The following is a 20,105-nucleotide window of genomic DNA, read 5'->3' as shown; positions in this document are numbered from 1 at the left end:
TAAAGTTTAAGTCTGGGCAGACACTGACATAAACAGTTTAGGCCAATGAAGTTAATTAAATCTAAACTGGTAATGTTAAGACTGGCAGGAGAAAACCTGCTTCCACTATGAGTATATTCAGTTATAATTCTAGTCAACTTTCAAAATGTTTTCTCTTTAGGGTCACAAATACTATCTCATCTATATGGTGATTTTAAGTTCCTGAATTCAAGAGGCTTTAATGTATATAAATTTTACTTCCAATGATGCAAACAGGTATTCATTATAGTTCTATTTAGCATGATTCCCAGAGAGCAATTAAGCTAGACATTGTGGCTCGAACCTATAATCCGATCACTGGTGAAGCTGAGGCAGGATGATGAGTTCAAGGACATCTGACTACATGGTGTGTTTGAGGTCAGCCTAAAGGGGAGAGGGATGGGGGGGGGGTGGCTGGGAGCTCTGAGTTCAATGCCCAGCACTGCAAGAAAAACAAACTATTATATGACACAAGTCTGGAGAGGGGGCTCAGTGGTTAAGAGCCTTAAATGCTCCTGGCATATGACCTTGGTTATAAATTCCCAGCATACACAGGTGAGCTCACTACCATCTGTTAACTCCAGTTCCAAGGGATATAGCACCCATATTCTGGGTGCAGTGCAACTGTATCTCCTCAACACACACACAAACAAACACAATCTTAAAAAAAAGCTACAAGATATAAGAGTATGATCTAACTTCAGAATGTGTGTCCTTTGGCAATTCACTAAATGATAGTGATATTAACAATATTAGTTCTAATTAATAACTGTGGCTTCATTCAGGGAATAGGTAGGCAAATGCTCCAAGCAAAGCTCTATATTCCCCACTAACTTCATATTGCTTTGCACTATTTCTGCACGCTTTCCAACTGTTAACAGTCTATTTAAATAAATAAAATAAATAAAACCCACAAACGCCCAACAAAGCATTAGCATTCTAGCACACGAAATGCTCCCAGGCCTGTGGACTAGTATGGACCTGGAAACCTGCGGTACACATAGCTGCTGGAGTGGTGAGTGGACAGCATACAGAGACTCAACTGCAGTCTACCCTTGGTTTCTACTACAGCAAACCTCCCAAGCAATCCTTTTACACCACAACGCTCTATGCTGTATATTAGCTATTTCTCTTCTACTAAAACGCTAACAGTCAGGATAAAATGGTGAAACAAATCTATTTATTCATTAGAATAAGTCTAACTTTTTGCTTTGAAAGAAAATGAGGTTTCAAAAATTAGGGGACAGCTGGAGAATGCGTGGCACAATGAACCTTTAATCTCAGCAGTAAGCCAGAGGGGAGAGATACACAGTGAGATGTTAGTGATGGGTGCTTCCCCTCTTCCTGCATAATATATGCATGCATGAGGTCCACCCAGGTTCTAAGAGGTTATTTTTAAAATATGAATCTTGTATATAAACCATATCACAGAATTTCAAAATTTTTAGCATTAAGTGAGTAAAAATATTTGACTTACGTAAATAAATGCAAAAGACAATTCTAAAAATGTTTATACGAAACGCTGTTACAAAGTGACTTCGAATAAAAGAACCAATCACACTGACCTGATAAAAACCTGGATCCCTTTAAAAACTGACTATCTGAATAAAATTCATTAACTTAACCAAAGCTCTCCACAGACAGTAGGAAACCCGAAAGAGAAAGTTTTTCTAGTTGTTGTTTGGTTGTTTATTTTGGTACAAACCTAACTCTAAACTGTGAATGTTGTAATCTGGCTAACAATGGACTCATTTGGTTGGTTCCAAGTTCTACCTAGCAGGTATTATAGTAAAGGTTTGAATCCTTGGAAGAAGTAAAAGCGTTTAACATTTGACAAATGTGGCAGCAGCACTTCTATGAAAGCTCTGTGGAAGCAGTGAATTACCACTGAAAAGTAAACAACTGCCGAAAGTTTAAATAACAAGCGGTGTGACGCACAGACCTGTAATAACAGAATTAAGGAAGCCAAGGCCAAGGCGGGAAGTTTAGTTGAGGCCAGTCTAAAATACATACATAGTTCAGCTAAAGTGTGGGTGCTGGGAAGGTGAACCCAGATTCTTCTGCAAGAGCAACAAATGCTCCTAACCAATGAACCATCCCTCCAGATCCTCAAAGGGCTTTCTTAATAGCTGTTAGACATAGCACAGTCCTCCAGTAAACAGGCAGTGCAAAAGGAAGTATTTGTAACAGCAGATATTGGTGTTATTCTATAGTCATAATGAGAAAACATGGTGGTTACAGGGTGTTTGATTTGTACAGTATGGTAGTGTTGTAGGTATGCTTTTGACTGGGGATTTTTTTTTCAAAAATAATGACATTTTGTGTGACAAATGCAACAAACCTTACATAAATAGGTTACAGGACCCAGTGACGTAGCTTAGGACGGCTGCAATAATTAGATAGAACTACTGACAACTATGGTTTTTACTCTCTCCTTTTGGATGGGATCTTACTATGTTATTCCTTTAATTCTAGTTCCAAGGTATTCAACTCAGGGGTTAAGAGTACTGGCTGCTCTTTCAGAGGACCTGGGCTCGGGTTCAATTCCCAGCACCCATATGGCAGTTCACAACTATCTGTAGCTCCAGTTCCAGAGGACACTGACAGCCTCACACAGACATACATGTAAGCAAAACACCAATGCATGGATCTTTATATAAAGAATATAGGGTAAAGCAGGGCAGTGGTGGAGCACGCCTTTAATCCTAGCACTTGGAAAGGTGGAGGCAGGTGGATCTCTGTGAGTTCAAGGCCAGCCTGGTCTACAGAGCAAGTTCCAGGACAAGTTTCAGAAAAACCTTGTCACAAAAAAAGAAAGAAAAAAAAAGAAAAAAATATAAAGAAAAAGAAAAGAGGGTAGGAGGATGAACATTCTAAACAAATGAGATATTTTAAAAAGATAACCAAGATGATCTATAGCATCCTTAAAATTCTAGATTTATTTATACGAGAACTACAAGGTGTCCAATGTCCATAAAGCACAAATAAGCATTTATCACATAAATGCAGCTCACTTCCATCAGATTTATAAACAAGCTGCACATGCCTGTAGGGCAGGAGAATCACAAGGTCAAGGTCACCCTGTATGTAGGGTGCATATATATGTATGTATATAGGGTATATATGCATATAGGGTGTATATATGTGTATATAGGGTGTATATATAGGGCATATATGTGTGTATAGGGTGTGTATGTATATAGGGTACATATATGTATATATAGGGTATATGTGTATGTAGGGTATATGTGTGTATATAGGGTGTATATGTATATAGGGTATACACATGTACATGGGGTGTGTATAGGTGTATATAGGGTACATATGTGTATATAGGGTGTGTATGTATATAGGGTATATACATATGTGTATAGGGTGTATATGTATATAGGGTGTATATGTATATGTATAGAGCTGCAATAAATTAAACAGCGCTGAGCCTGATGACAAAGGCCTATAATGGTGGCAGTGACTGGGGTAGCTAAGGCAGGAGGATCTCAAGTTCAAGACCTGTGTGGGTTTGGTTTTTTGAGACAAGGTTTCTTTGTGTCAATTTGGCTGTCCTGGAACTTGCTATGTAGACCAGGCTAACCTCCAACTCACCACATAGACATGCCTATTTCTGCCTCCCAAGTACTGGAACTAAAAGCTAACACACCTGGTCAAACTAAAAAGCATTTAAGAAAATTGTTAACGCCTGCCTACCATAGTCCTAGGTTCAATCCCTGACACCACAGAAATAAATGAAAGTATATCTTTCAAAGGGGCAAGCACCAACGCTATGGATGCATTACAGAATTTATGAGACAGGGTTTCTTTGTGTAGCTCTGGCTGTCCTGGAATCTGGTGTCGAACTCATGGCAAGCCATTCACCTGCCTCTGTCTCCCAAAAAGTAGGATGTGTGTTGTGTGTGTGTGTATGTGTTTGTGCGTTATGTTGTGTGGTAGAACCCAGATCCAGGCTTAAAAAATTAGGTACAGTATTGGATTGGCAGACAGACTCAAGAGATAATTATGGTGAAGAGGGATCAATACTACAGAATTAAAACAAGAATTACTGTGACCAGTTGGGAACTCACAGTGTTAACACAGTAGCTCAATTGGCAGAGAGCTTGTCTGGCATGCATAAAGTCCTGTGTTTGATTCACAGCACTGCATAAAACTAGGCAGTGGTAAACGTCTACAACCCCAAATGGGACAGGAAGATCCATCAGTTCAGAATCATCCTCAATGACAAAGAATGAGTTCAGGGGCTGGAGAGATAGCTCAGTAGTTAAGAGCATTTGTTGCTCTTGCAGAAGTGGGCTGGCTCAGTTCCCAGCACCCATACCATGTCTCACAGTCTGTAACTCCAGTTCCAGGGGATGGATTCTCCACCCTCTTCTAGCCTCAGCATAAGCACTAGGTATGCATGTGGTTCCCATACATACATACATACATACATGCAGGCAAATACTTACACACACAAAATAAATACTTTTACATTTTAAGAAAAAAGCATTTAAAGCCAGCCTTTACTACATGAGAACTTTTCTACAAAAAAGGGTGTGTATGCGTGTGTAATGTAAGGTATTTAGAGGGAAAAAGACAGATGTTAATGGAAAATAAGACAGCCTAAGTGATGAGACATAGGAGAAAGAACAAGTAAGAATTTGTACTTTCACCATTCTTCCTTGAAGAACTACATTCCAACTTGCAGACCACTTTATAAAGCACTAGCCAAGTCACCTTTTACGGTGAAGGAGAAAAAGCTTACCTTAATTAAGCAATAAAACCTCATCATAGCTTATCAAATCATTAACAATAAAAAATTAACAAGTATTTTCTTTCTCACTCAGAATTTAGTCCTTTTATGATAATCAAATAGCAGAAAAAACAAATGTTTTCAGCGATCATCAATAAATAAACTTAAAGTAAATAAACTTAAAGTACTAAAAATTCACTATTGTTTGTTTCAAGAACTCACTGGGAACAATATATATTTAGATAAAATTTCTGCTTTTAAGTTTAAAAATCAAATCCAGTTTCTAGGATGTGAGAACAAACAAGGCCATAGCAAACATGACCCCAATCTTCTTCTGGTGTTAGCAAATTCAACAGCTGATGGAAAAGACACGGCTCTCCTCTGTAGTCTGTCTTCTCCATGGTGGCTTTGTGGGATGATGCTATTCTCTTCTGAGGCTTAAACACCATCCTCAGAAATTCTACTTCCGTTTTGTTTATTTTGCTAAGGCAGGGCTTCACTTCTTCATGGCTGGTCTGGAATTCACTATGTAGACTAATTCAAAGATCTGGCTCAGAGTAGTGGAACACCACACCCACTATAAATTCTAATTTTGTGTTTGGGGAATGAGACGAGTGTCAGGTGATTAATACCCTGGCATCTTTGGTAATCAAATATATATGCATTATACCAGCTTCCTTCTCAAATTTTAAGCCTACATATGCATTATGCTGGTGTCTCCAGCAGCACATACACATCTGATTCTTCCCTACTTAAAATGGTGTTGTTGCCCATTTGCTAACAGAATACAATGCAATTCTTTTGCTGTTTTCAATTGATTTGACTGAGACAGGGTCTCACTCTGAACTCCCACAAACTTCCTGCTCGAAACAATGTCTAGGAGGGTAGGTATGTTCTACTGTACCTCACAACGCCACCTTTATTGCATGAAAAATATCCTTCAAGATTTGGTGATCTATTAAAACCTAATTCGTCATCCTGCTCAGGAATTAAACAATCCATCCCTCAGGCATATCAGCACTATTTTCAGTCTCCTGCTGCTGCTTCCTTTCACATGCAATGGCATAACACCCTTTGCATCCTTGGACACCTTGCAAGGTGTCCTCCTTGGCCAAAACCTAAGTTAGCAGGCAGGACTCATCAGCCTGAATGGTAGTGTTCTCATTTTTTATTTTTTTTTAAGTTTTTACTTTTATTTTTATTTTATGTGCACATGTGTCTCTGTGATGGTGGTAGTTAGTGGAGTTACAGAGAGTTGCCATATGGGTGCTGGGATTTGAACCTGGGTCCTCTGGAAGAGCAGCCAGTGCTTTTAATTGCTGAGCCTTCTGTCCAATCCCCAATGGTCTCTATTTCTACATGGTTAGATTTCACTGTGGCTGCTCCTTGAGGGCAGGAAGTCTTTCAGGTTTATCTCATGTCTTGCACCTACCTAATATAGGAGAAAGATGTCCCTTCTAGATATATAATGATTATACTTCCAAAAAATTGAATGCCACAAGGGAAATAAACCCGTTTTTATGAATCAGCTACAAATTATACAATGATAATTTGATGGATCATAGCCTCATCTTTCATACTAACTTTCCCTTTCAGAAGACTTTCAAGGACTGAGGAGGCATGGATAATTTGCTGAACATATATCAGGCCCAGTGTTCAAGTCCCAATGCAGAATACACCAATTGTGGTGTTCGAAGTCTCTCACCTCAGTGTTCAGGGGGTGGAGTCAGGAGTTCACCCTCAGTTAAACAGAATATGAAAGTAGATTTAGGATACATGAGAGCCTGACTTAAAGACTTTCAGGACCCACAAGATGTCTCAGCAGCTAAGAGCAGTTTGACACTAGACCCCACTGTAGAAAGAAAGAGAACCAACTTCTGAAAGCTGTCTTCTCCATACACACTCCCACACACACCACATATGTACACACGGAACACAATAAAAAAGACTTTCAGAATTCTTCCTAAGTTGTTAAAAACTAGCCAACCAAGTAAGAGTAAACACCAAGCAACCTTTGGGACTTCCCGTTTCCCAAGCAAAGGCTGGCAGCCCTGCCTCACCTTCCTCTTCTCCACCTGACAGCAATGCACTCCAACCAGTAATTTCAATCACAGCACTAGGCTGAATCCACTGTTTAATTTCTGGAAAGGTTAACTAAACTTACAATAATAATAATTTGGGTGCATGTTGTAGGCTTAGTAGACTGCAGACAGTTGACAGAACGAGTGATTTGGGCTCTGAGAATTTCACAATTGGGTAGAAAGTGCTCTGAACCAAGCTACAGTGGTAATCACTGTAATAAAAGCAATTTTAAAATCTTTCTGGGCCAAATGGCCAAATTCTGAATGAGATAGTTCTTGAAATTGACTCTGACACACTTCAGCACCAAACAAGTAAGTTTGTTTCACGGACACTTTCAAATGGAGGAGGGTCCCGTTACTAACAAAGCCTCAATACAGATTCACATAGGATCTTAAGGAATCCTCCCAGGGGCTGTGGATATAGACCAGTGGCACTTGACTAGCTAAGTATCCATGACACCCTAGGATCAAAAAAGACTCCCCTAAATAACCTCTCCCCAAACCAGGCATGGTATTCCCATCTGTAGCTCCAGCAACAGTGTCAGAGGCGGCAGTACAAGAATTTGAAGCCAGGGCCCCAGATTGCCAAGCTGGTAAGAGTGCTTATCACACGGCCTGACAGCTAGTGGTGCAACCTTAGAAGGTCACAGCTGAGAGACTAACATCTACAAAGCTGTCCTCCAAACCTCCACACACATATACACAACCGTTTAAAAAATAAGGGTTTGAGGCTAGCCAAGGAACCCTGCCTAAAAAACAACAACGAAACCACAAACTACAGCCACCACCAAAACATTTCTCCTTAGCAGTCCTTAATAACTAAAAAGGCAAATATGAACTCCAAGTGCAGTAATACTCTCCTAGAGTTCCGATCACTGGGAGTCAGAGGCAGATCACTGGAGGCTTCGAGTTCAACCAGCCCGATCACCACAACCAACAACAAAAAAATCAAAAAGACTTTTTTTCTTATTTATATAAAGCATGAGAAACAGGTTCTAGCAAGGAACATGTCTGAAATTCCAACAGCTCAGGAGGCTGAAGCAGGAAGATCACAGGTGCGAGGTCTTCCCAGGCTTGCAGGATAAGAGTTGCAGGCCAGCCTAGGGGGATACCTTAAGCACCTGCACTTATGTGTACATAGCCATCTCACACCCTATACACAGATCTACACATAATAAAAATGAAAATTAAAAATTTACAACATAGGGTCTTTTAATAGAAAAAAGAGGCCTTCAGGTGCAGCTCAGTGGTAGAGTGCTTCCCTAGCATAAAGGAGGCCGTGGATTCGATCCTTTGTGAAAGAAATGAGAGCTGGGTGTGTTGACACACACCTTTAATCCCAGCACTCAAGTGGCAGTGAGGCAGATCTGCGTTAGAGGCCAGCCTGATGTACAGAGTTTCAGACTGCTGGGGCTACAGTGAAACCTTGTGGGGATAGGAGAAAGGAACAGAGGGAAGGAGAGAGGGAGAAACATAGGGAAGCAGGGAAGTGTGGTGGTTCTTCATGACTACAATTGAAGAACTCCACAAACAGGCAGGGTGACATGAATTCAAGGTCAGTCTGAGCTACAAAGTGAATCCCTGTCTCAAAAAAAAAAAAAAAAAAAAAAGAAAGAAAGAAAAAAAGGAAAAGAAAAGGAAAAACCTCCAGAGGGAGTAAGTAAATCTAACTTACAGGGTCTAACTATGTAGCTGTGAGATCCTGCTGCCTCTAGCTCTGGAAGGCACTGGGATTAAAGGAGTATGCCATCCTGCCCAAGTCAAACTCAATTCTTGCCAAAATTCTAGAACTCTCATACAAGGTTTGTTAAGATTGTATCTTGACTTGCCAGGTGGTGGTGAGCATGCCTTTAATCCCAGCTCTCAGGGAGGCAGAGGCAGGCGGATCTCTGTTGAGTTTGAGGTTAGCCTAGTCTACACAAAGTGACTTCCACAACAGGCTCCAAAGCTACACAGAGAAACCCTATCTCGCAAATACAAAATAAAAAAGACTGTGTCTTGGGTAGCCCAGGCTAATACACACACACACACACACAATCATTCTCTTTCTCTTTCTCTTTCTCTTTCTCTCTCTCTCTCTCTCTCTCTCTCTCTCTCTCTCCAAGAGCTGGGATTACAGGTATAATCCCATATATAATTTATATATGCATACATAAATTTTGTATGCATATGCATCACACTCATCTTTCGTGCCTGTTGGAGCCCCTACACTGGAGCTAGGGATGGTTGTGAGGCATTGAGTAGGTGATATCAATCAAACCCCATCTCTGAAGAGCAACAAGTGAGTAATAATCACTCTTAACCACTGAGCCATCTCTTCAGGCGCCACTTCATTTTTTAAATAAGGAAGCTAATACAAGATACTCTGTGAAACTTATGAATGCCCAGGCTGATGATGGGCCTTGGTCTTAGGACGTATGAATCAAGAGCAACACCATGACAAAGTGGCTTCAAAACTGATGACTCTGAGGCCAACCTGAGCTAAAAGAGACTCTGCTGCAATAAAATACAGAAAGGTAAAAGATGACACTGATGAGCAAGAGACCAGAAAATAAAGAAATCTTGGGCCTGGGGTGTGAAGCTGAGCAGTAAGAACCTAGATTAGTGTAAGGTCCCAGATTAGATACCCAGCACTGCTTAAATCAATTTAAAGCTTCAGCGGAGTGTGGTGGAAATGCATGTAGTACTAACATCTGAGAAACTGAGGAAACAGGTAGAGGATCGAAGAAGGGTGAGGCCAACCAGGTCAGGCAGGACTATAACAAGGCACTATCTTAGTTTAGTAAAAATAAGCATGACAGTAAATAGGGCTAGTGTTTACTAATTATGTGTAGATGTCTAAGAACTTTCCGACAGAGAAAGTGGAGGATTAGGACTCAAGACGGACCATAGGCCCTTACAGACTGTGTTACACTGCCTCCTAAAGGTAAGGAAAGGTGACAGGGCAATCACAATACAATATCAAATTCTGCTCAAAGCACTAGGAAACTGTCACTAATATTAGCAAGGGAAAGAGAATCTCAGGTGGCTTTTTTTGAAGAGCAAGCTATCCCTCAAACTAAGGTTAGCTACAAATTAAGAAAAATGATTGAATATCAATTCAAAGTGGTAACACCTAAAATTCAATCAAGGAGACTAATATATAACCTCTAAGATTTAACAGAATGCCCTAAAAAAGTGGATGTCTCCTAGATCACATTAAAAGGCACTGTCATTAAGGGAATGGGAAGGGGTAGGTCAGAGATTAAGTTCAGTAAATGTTTTTTTGGATTTTTGTTTGTTTTTGTTTTAACCTAGGAATGAGCTGAGACCCAGGTAAATGCCTACAGGATACACCCATACTAGTTCTACCAGAAGTTTATCCCTGAGTTACGGAGCACTGAGCAGCTAATTGTAATTTTCAGTCTCATTCATGTTTGCCTACAGGACAGAATATTCTTGGTCTACTGTAGATTAAAAAATATGGATTGTGTTTTCTTAAAGTTGTAAATACTAACCTACCAATATGTAAAAAACTCAAGCTTTTCATTTTTACAAGCCACAACATCTACCATCATACTAAATACCTTCAGGTATCTATCACTTAACTCTTTAACGCCTGAAATGCATCTTCTGTAAAACAGAAACAAAATTACTGTCCAGAGTAATGAGAATGAGTCTGGCACACCTACAACAAGACAAATGTAAGTGCCTCTTCTCATTACAACATCCTTTATATGCCCTAGTGTCAGCTGTCATACTGGGTTTAAGGCAATTTACTAAAAATTTCTAGGCTTTACATTGTTTAAAAAATAAACGACCTTCAGCCAGGCGTGGTGGCACACACCTTTAATCTCAGTAATCCCAGGCGGAGGCAAGGTGGGTCTGAGTTTGAGATCAGCCTGGTCAACAGAGTGGGTTCCAGAACAGTCAAAGTTACATTGCGAGACCCTCGTCTTAAACTTAAAAAAAGAGTAATCTTCATTGTAAGATTTAGGAAAAGTAATTTCTGCAAATATCAAAATTAATCCCAACAAACCCCATTTCCCTGCCTTCTGGGAAAAACAAACAAACATGCTTTTAAACCTAAAGCCTCTGATAGATGAGCCTAATAAACTACATAGTGTACTATGATGAGCAACAGGCTCGCTCCCATCAACACCACAGAGGCACTAATACCTGAATGTTGACTTCCTAAAAATCAATGACTAGCTAGCAATACAAAAGGCTGACACCACAGGTCGTCTGAGTCATAAAAAGGAGAACTGATCAGTATCTGTTTGACTTTAAAAGGGCTATTAAAATGGTTAGGTTATTAGAAGACTGTTTTAAGAAAAGAAAGAATTGCTTTGTAACTCAGGACTGCCAGTTTTCCAGTGAGTAAATGAAGTCCAATCACTTCACCCTAGGCACTTCCAAAGCCCAGCTTAACTTCATGTTTGCTGCCCTGAGCAAAGCTTGTGAAAGGGGTAATGAAAGAGTCTTAGAGAAGAAATATGGGCAAAAGCAAGCAACAAGAACTAAAGTTATTACTTTACCAAGAGCGTTCAAGTTTAACAGAGATGGACACCGTAAAATTACGTTATTCAACTACCTCCACATTTACATATGCCTCTCATATTTCACATCTCGAACTGACATGAGAATTTAAGAGGGAACTGCCAGTAGCATCAAAGCTGACGGAAACTGCTTAAATCCATTCCTCGAGCTACTTCTAGCACTTTTGTGTGTACCAACACAAAGCAGTTCTAAAATCTGTTCTGATAAAAAAAAATTTTTTTGACCCAAAGTCCATCCTAAAGTTAAAATCTCTTTCGGATTCAATCTCCTAGACAAACGCTTAGTCATTTAAAAAAAAAAAAAAAGATAAATCCAGCGCTATCATTAGAGAACTGTCGTTCCACCCCTCCCCCAATACATCCACAACTTTGGAAAACTTTGTTCCCAGGCTTTCTAAACCCCTACGCAGAAGCTCCCCCGAACCTCTCTCGATGGGAACGACGCCTTCACCCGGAGGATCTTTATTTTTTTCTTTATCCGCTGTAGTTTTAGTCTTTCTCACTGATAAACCTTTGCCGAAAGATCTCCAAAAAGAAAAAAAAAAAGGCAAGAGCAGGATCTACTGTACCTGGGCGTTGGCTTCGTGGAGTTTGTGCTCGGTGGAGACGTGGTGCCTGAGCAGCAGGGTCTTCTTGTAGTTGCGGGTCCCTCGCGAAAGCTCGTCGTGCCCCACCGGGGGCAGGTCCGCACCGCCGCCATCCTCGGGGGGCTTGTGGCACCAGCCGCAAAACATGAGGCCGGTATCCCTGGAGTAGCGCAGCCACGGGAAGTCCTTGAGCCAAGAGGTCTGGAAGGAGCACTGGAGCTTCTGCAGGAGGAACTTGGGCCTCGCGAGCGGGAAGTGCTGGACAGCCTCTCCGTCGCCAGCTCCCACACCGCTGCCCTCCGCGTCGTCCCCGCCATCGCCTCCCGACCGCCTGCTGCTGCCGCAGCTGCCGCCTTCCGCCCCACTGCCGTCGCCCGGGCTCGCCCCCTCCTCCTCGTCCTCCGTGCTGTCGCTCAGGGACGCGCCGTCCTGCATCAACTCCTTCCCCTCCAGCGCGTCCAGCTCCAGCTCCACGGCCGCCGGCCCGCGCCCATTGAAATGCCTGAGGGGCCACGCCGAGGTCTCCGGGCGGCCGCGGCTGCTGCCATTGTTGCCGAGACCCCCGGCGCCTCCCCCGCGGAAGGCCAGAGTCCGACGGTTCCTTTCCGCTAGCAGGGGGCCCCCCGCGCCGCCGCCCAGCGAGGCGGGGCCGCCCGCGTCCTGAGGGAGCAGCAACTCCTTGGCGTCCTCGGCGGCGGTCGCCCCGGCGGAGGCCTCCGAGTCCTGGGGCTCCAGGCCCTCCGAGTCCATTTCCTCGTCGGCCCCGCGCCCATTGGGCTGCTGCGGCGCGGGCGGAGCGGGCTGTCGCGGCTGCGGCTGCGGAGGCCAAGCCGAGGCCTCCCCGCCGGCGTTATTGTTCGTGGGGCCGCCGCCGCCGCCGCCGGTGATCAACCCGCCTCCTCGGAACGCCAGCGTCCTGCGGTTCATCTCACTGAACGACATGGCGCGCGCCGCCGCCGCCCGGTGCCCCGGCTCGCACCCGGCCTCGGGCCGCGTCCCGCGCGCTCGCCGCGGCTCCCCCAACGTCTCGCCCCCGCCCCCGCCCCCGCCCCCGGCGCTGCGCCGCTCGGCTCTGCGCTGCGCTCCCGCCGGCCCGGCCTCACCCTCCCGCCGGCTGGCGCTCGCTCCCGGGCCGCCGCACGCGTCCGCCGCCGCCGCTGTCCCGGCCGCGTCCTCTCCGCCCCGCCCCGCCGCGCTCCGGGCAGCGACCCCCCGCGGGAGAGGTGGGCGGGCGGCGGAGCGGCGAGCCGGGGCGCGTGCGGCCTTCGAAGTTGAGGAGTGCGGGCGGGCGGGCGCCCCTCCGCTGCCCCGCTTCAGCGCCGCGCGCGCACACCGGCCCGCCAACAGCTCTCCGTCCTCGGGGGAGCCGCGCCGCCAACGCCGGCTGCCGAGGCGCGGACGCGAGAAGCGCGCTAAGCCGCCGGGCTCGGCCACATAGCGAGCCGACAATAAAGCCGGCCGAGCGTTTCCGTCCGACCAGGCCCTGGCGGAGGTCGAATGGCAAATGAACAACGGACCGTGCGCCCACAATGCACCGGGGTAGCAGTAACCGCTGGAGGGGGAGAGGGTGGGGGCCGGCCGGGGGAGGGGGCGGGCTGGGCCGGGCTGGGCTGGGCCGGGGGCGCCCGGGGACCGGGAAAGGGGCCGGCCGCTCGGGCCTGCGGGCGGGGGTGCGGCCGCGGGAAGGAAGCGGGCGGCGGGCGGGGCTCGCGCGGGGCTGGGGTCTCGGGGCGGGGCCGGCTCGGCCAGGACAAACAGCTGGCGGGTGTCAGGGACCGCCTCGGCGCCGCGCACCCCGGCGCACCGTGCCCGGCTCTCGCCACGACTTCACCTGGGACTCCAGGAGGCACTGCGCTGGCAGTGCGCGGCAGCCGTGGCAGCCGCTGAGGGGTGGGTGGCCGTGCCCGAGGAAGTGAACTTATTTTGTTCCTTCACAAAAGACTGGACCAGGCGGTGCCTTCCTCGCGAGGACACCTCCTCGGGCGCCCTGTGTGCGCCGGGCAGCACCTCTGGCCCCGGGCGGTGATCGTTTCGCAGAAAATGCACCGCCCCGAGTGTCTTATTGCTGTGATGAAATGGAAATTTAAATAAAAGGTCGAACACGTGCGTTCACTGGGAAGTATTGACATGGGTGTTACATCACCAGCAGCCAATCAGATGACTCCAGTCGTGTTTATACTTCTACAACCACCTTGTGAGTATTACAGTATGTCATAGCGTTATAAATATTAGGCAGGGTTTTCCCCACGAGCGGGGAGGAGTCAGCTGCTGCGGGCGCTGCGTGCGGCTGCAAGGAGAGAGCCGCTCCGGAGACAGCCTGTGCAGATGAGAATGAATTTTCAGGACTTTTGAGAAGACGCTGTTGGCTTCGCGTGTGGAGTTTAGAGCGATTAGGACGGTCGAACCTGCAAACGAACCTCCCGTACTTATGTTAGTTGAGTTTTTCAGGAGGAGGCTTGCCAGTTAGCCCTTAAACTTACCTTCCTTTTAATTATGCTCTATTTAGAAACCTTTAACACGTTTAGACTTTTACTAATTTACACAGTGATACCTGTTTTTATTTACTTATTTGTTTTTTTTTAATTGGGGTTTTTTTTTTTTTTTTGAAACACGATCTTCCAGGAGGCAGGCGCATCTCCCAGTTTCAGGTTAGCCAGGGATACACACTGAGACCTCGTCTCAAAATAAAAGAAACAGGGCTCTGCTATCTAGCCCAGGCTGATCTCGAACTCACAGCAGTTCTCCTGCCTCAGTATCCCTAGTGCTGGAATTGAGGGTGTACACCACCCACACAAGATTAATCTTAAAATTCTTTTGTTCAAACTTATTTCAGGCTTTTATTTCCTTTTTCTTTTCCTTTTTTGTTTTTTTTTTTAAATTTAAAGACAGGGTTTCTAGACTCTCGCTGTCACTAGACCAGGGTGGCCTCCAACCCACAGAGATTCCCCTGCCTCGAGCCCCTTTTCCCTTTTGGGTGGGTTGGGCTGGGCTGGGGTGGAGAGAGGAGCCAGCAAAGGATCCCTCCACTTTACAGTTTTAAAGATACTGGAACCTGGATAGACGGCTGTTCTTCCGGAGGAACTGGCTGGTTCCCTGGAGCTCCAGCTACTGGGGATGTGACAGCTCATCTGTCCCCAGGCACCAGGCAGCCCATGGTGCACAGACATACATGCAGGCGATACACAAATGCATTTTTTTTTTTAGTTTAAAGCTATGTGTTACAATTCTCCAAAGTGTTATAAATTACTGTTTGCCAGTAGGGGTTTTTGTTTTGTGTTTGTGAGCCGGCTTTCTCTGCAGCCTGGCTGGCCTTGACTGGGGTTATGCCTGGACCTCCATGCCCAGCTATGTAGGTGGAGTTTTGGGGTTATTTTGTTTATAGGTCTCACTTCATACCTCTGGCTGTCCTAGAACTCAGTGTGTAGCTCAGACTGCCTTCTAACTCAGGCAATCCTGCCTCACTTAAGTGCTGGAATTCAAGGTGAGAGCCACTATGTCCAATTGCCTTAACTAAACACAAGCGTGAATATTGAGATTTGTGTGTTGATGTTGACTTTTCAAAGCCACTTTGACTTAACTCACCTTAATTTTAGGACCCGATGTACTGCTGTTTTGTATGTGAAATGAAATTGGTTAATTCCAATGTGATTTTGTGTTTATTTGCCCGAGTTGGTCTCTTACCTGTCATGAAGACTGGCAGGACTGCAGTTGCACAGAGAGCCATGGAGCTTGGATTATCTTCCCAGCGATGAGCTTCTCCTCACCGAAATAGACTCAGTGGTCACCATGCTGGAGCCCCTTATCCCGAGACGGCTGGTGAGTTCTGATTGTCGATGTTAACAGGGCTGTGGCCTGCACCTACCTTTACCTTGGAATGCGAAGAGAAATTTACCTGCTGTAGCTGCTGCAGTATAGGAAAATGTAACAACATGCTTGGTTTTCCATGCATTTTTTAAAATTCTAGGCATTTTACAAATAAGTACATAATTATATTTTAACCACACAGCCTCTTCCACTTGGAAATTAGTTTTCAGATTAAGATGTTTAGAAATGTCGTCTGTATGTCTGTTTTATTCCAAGACTAATAAATCCTACTTCATCTCAATCTTGTATCCCTTGCTAATATATAATTACTTTATCAAGTTATGGCATTATTTGCTTTCTTGTAGTGATAGGCAATCAAAAAGTTGGGATCCTGGTGGTGCTTACAGAGCGCCTCCCCTCACATGTGCCCCCTTGTTATTGTGTCTCCACTGTTGTCAGACATGGTGGGCCAGCACTGCAGTCTCAGAACCCAGGAAGCTGAGGCCGGCCTGGGCTACACGAGACCTTGTCTCAAAAAATAAATTAATGATCAAATATTTAATTTAAATAAAATCGTTTTCACATTGTGTTCTTTCTGGAAATTGAAGAGGAGCAAATTCAGATGAATGGTGGGGGGGGGAGAAGCTCACAACCAACTACCTCACAACTACCTCCTCTTCCTACTCCATACGCAGCCTGCCCCTGGCACACACAAACACATACACAAACACTTTGTGAAAGTGTGGATGCTGTGGGACTCGGGTCTGAGTACGCCGTCATCTAGCACGGCCCATGTCCGTGGTTAGATCCCCAGGATCTCATGTCTCATACACAGGCATGGTGGCACATCCCTGTGATATAAGTAGAGGAAGAGAGCCACAAGCTAAAGGTCATCCTTAGCGCATAAAGTCTGAGGCCAGCCTGGCATTCAGGAGCTCCTGTCTCAAGAGAAAGATGATGAATGGTTGAATGATGCTACATTCATGTAAGTGATTTAAATTCTACTATTGAACTGGTTTATAGCCAGAGAGTAGCTGTGTGTGCGTCCTCTTTTTAGTGGTCTGCCTCTAAAACCTAAAGGAGATGAGAAACAGATCTGTACCTTCAAATACCCTGTGCCAAGGGAACTTTGAATCACAAGGGGATCTCCTCTGTAAATGGAGTTTTTAGGAATTCCCCCACCCCTTCCAGTCTCCCACTAACAGGCAGGGACCTGTTCTCCCCTGTAGCCCCCATACTATTAGGGTTCTGCCATATTGAAGGGAATTCCCCCTGATGCTTACTAGGGGAACCCCTGAAGAATGGGGCAATCCCAAGCAATTTGTCCCCTAATTTCATCTAAGCTGTGTAAAACCTCTGGAGGTGGTGTTTCGTGCTGTCCCCACAGGCCTGATAGGGATGACCCCCCTAGCCCTGCCGTAGCAGCTGCTGGGCCAGGCTGCAACTGTCCAGCAGCGCCTTGGTAGAGGGCATTTGCCCTCAGCACTTTGACTCTTTAGGTTCCAGAAACAGTGGCCCAGGCTTCTGCAAAATTGGCATGGGTCCTCTTCCAGGAAGATGGGGATGATTTAACTAAACAAGGTGCTGGGCCCAGCCTGTCCAAAGTCAGCCACAAATAAGCTTTGAGAAATGCCTACCATGTCTTTCCATGTGGAGGCCCAAAAATGTGAGCCTATTCCCATGTTGGCCAAAGGTCAGAGAGTTGGAACTTACCTCTAGTTCCTTCAAGGTTTTTGTGCTGCTCAAACCAAAGGTCCCTCCCAGGTGTAAATCAGAGAGTTCTGCTCTCTCAAGGTCATTGTCAGTAGGAGTGGCTAACAGCCAGACCTTGTATTTCAGGAATAGAGAAGTAGACGTGTTTCTACCTCAAACAGAAGTCTAAAGATTTGACTAAGGGTCCAGTTCCTTTAGGAGATTTTCTTGTACCATGTTAATGAAGTTTTTTTGTCTCACTCCTACCTTCTGGGGTCAGTGGTATTTGAATCAACTGGAAATTAAATGCGGGCAAAATTTCAGTACTCGCTGGAACTCCATCCCATACTATTCTGTGTTTCTCCATTTTATTATTTTCATCTGTGTTGTCTTCATACTCTTTACTATGTTCTAAATCCCCACACCTCTAGTAGCAAGAGGTATTTTTGTTGAGGCTGGTCCCCAGCATTTCCTCACCACAACCCCACAAGCCACTTCAATAAACTCTTTTTGTGTTTCTCTCTCTTTCTGGTTTTTCAAGACAGGGTTTCTCTGTGTTACAGTTCTGGAACTCACTCTGTAGACCACATTGGTCTGGAACTCACAGAGATCTTCCTTGCCTCTGGCTCCCAAGTGCTGGGATTAAAGGCGTGTGCCACCACCACCACCTGGCTTTCTATTGTTTTTTTCATCTAAGGAAAGTTATTCTTTCAAAAATATTGAGTTAGAGCCAGAAAAGCTGGGACACTTGTATAATTCACCTGTTAGAAGGCATAGGCAGGAGGATCAGACACTGAAGGTGTGCCTCAGCTGTAGAGCCGTATTCTCAGCTAGAGCAATACCTTCCTTCTTGAGAAGGATTGGGGGTGTGGCCTTGTTGGAGTGGGTGTGTCACTAGGGGTGGGCTTTGAGTTTTCAAAAGTCCAAGCCAAGCCCAGTGTTGCTTTCTCTTCCTATTGCCTATGGGTCCAGATGTAGAACTCTCAGCTACCTTTCAACACCATGTCTGCCTGCATGCTACTATGCTCTCTGCCATGATGATAATAGACTTAATTAACTCTGAAACTGTAAACCAGCCCCAATGAAATGGTTTCTTTTTATAAGAGGTGCTGTGGTCATAATATCTCTTCACAGACAGGTTAGATAATTATTTTTTTAGTGAAAACAATGATCATTATTACTGTTTGTTTTAAGACAAAAACTCATCATGTATCTGAAGCTGCCTCAAACTCCTGATCCTCTTGCCACAGCCTACCAACTGCTAGGATTACAGGAATAATCCCACCATGTTTGACCTCTTTATTGATTTCTATTAATTGGGTGGCTGAACCTTAAGATTTCTTCACAGATACTGTTTGACTCACAGATTGGTTGCCTGGGGGTGGGGGTTAACTTGGTTCTTTTCAGTGGGCACACCACTGTCCTCTGCTTATTTATTTTTCTTTTTGTAAACTCACAAATTCCAAACCCTGACAGAACACTGGCCTAGGAGCTAAGTTGTTCTTGTTTTGGTTTGTTTGTTTGTTTGTTTTTGCTATATAGACCAGGCTAACCTCAAACTCCTGGTATCTCTCTGCCTGTGCCACCTAAATGCTGGGATTAAATGCATGTGTCACTCTGTCCAGTTAAAGAAAATGTTTTATACAACAAAATGTCCTGGACTTCATGAGGAGTGGACATAGCCAGTTTACCACAGAGTGTAGTGTGCGTGGGCATCAGTCACTTCAAGGCTTTTCTGAGCTGTTGTCTAAATTAGAGTTAGACAGGGATGTTGAGATGACTCTGCCCACAAAGGTACTTGCTACAGTAGGCTGATGACCTGAATTCCGCCCACAGAATCCCATGGTGGAAGCAGTCGTCTCTACATGTGCGTGCTCCTTCCCACAAGAAATAAATGGTGGTGTAGTTTTCTAAAGGACTGATTTAATAAATAATGATTGATGATTGAGAATATCCAAATCAGTAGCAACAAGGAGCTAGCTCACTGATAAAAGTGCTTGTCTATACTTGAGATTCTGGCTCCCATCTCCAGCAGCAGAAAAAAATAATTAAAAAGTTAAATGTTAATAAACTTATATATAAGTTGCTATGGAAACATGGACTGTGCTGGTAGCTTGAAAATGAAATATTCCTTTTTTCTTCTTTTTTGAGACTGGGTCTCCCTCTGTAACTCAGGTCAACCAGACTTACTATGTAGCAAGCCTGAACTCGGAGCAGTGCTTCTGCCTCAGCCTCCTAAATTCTGGGATTGCAGCCATGAGTTACTGTACCCAGGTCAGAAAGAAAGTCTTGAGCCAGGCAGTGGTGGCGCACGCCTTTAATCCCAGCACTCAGGAGGCTGAGGCAGGTGGATGATCTCTGTGAGTCCGAGACCAGCCTGATCTACAAGAGCTAGTTCCAGGACAGGCTCCAAAGCTACAGAAAAATGCTGTCTCGAAAAATCAAAAAAAAAAGTCTTGAAACTGGGTTTTTAGATACAAATGAAATTTGTTAAAATACAAGCTACTTCAAACATAAGCAAATGTTATAGTGGTCGGTGTGTTTGGAGTGTAGGAGAAAGACTTGAGGTGAGGGATCAGGATGAGAAACTAACAAGGCCCTTGAGACTGGACTTCAGTGACGGAAAGCTTGCCTTAAATGC

General features: G+C 44.9%; 2 protein-coding genes across 7 annotated transcripts in view; one reads left to right on the top strand and one right to left on the bottom strand.

Annotated features, from left to right (window-relative positions):
* The window catches only part of Zbtb10 (zinc finger and BTB domain containing 10), a 34,350-nt gene extending 21,440 nt beyond the window's left edge, over positions 1-12,910 (bottom strand). For both annotated transcript variants that reach the window (XM_048420042.3, XM_085677384.2), the window contains exon 1: positions 11,951-12,910. In XM_048420042.3, coding sequence (XP_048275999.3) covers positions 11,951-12,910 — 960 coding nt within the window. The remainder of the gene's footprint in view (positions 1-11,950) is intronic.
* Positions 12,909-20,105, top strand: part of LOC125391092 (uncharacterized) — a 31,478-nt gene continuing 24,281 nt past the window's right edge. For 4 of the 5 annotated variants that reach the window (XM_087897258.1, XM_087897256.1, XM_087897254.1 and 1 more), the window contains exon 1: positions 12,909-15,784. In XM_087897258.1, the coding sequence (XP_087753384.1) occupies positions 12,909-13,406 (498 nt within the window). In that variant the 3' untranslated portion in view covers positions 13,407-15,784. Of the gene's footprint in view, positions 15,785-16,607; positions 16,758-20,105 lie in introns of all 5 variants that reach the window. The other variant, XM_087897257.1, reaches the window with a different exon arrangement.

The sequence above is a fragment of the Myodes glareolus genome, chromosome 16 (genome assembly GCF_982192425.1).
Source record: "Myodes glareolus chromosome 16, mMyoGla1.1, whole genome shotgun sequence".
Lineage (NCBI taxonomy): Eukaryota > Metazoa > Chordata > Mammalia > Rodentia > Cricetidae > Myodes > Myodes glareolus.
The sequence above is the reverse complement of the archived record's forward strand: the minus strand, read 5'-3'. Positions and strand labels throughout refer to the sequence as shown.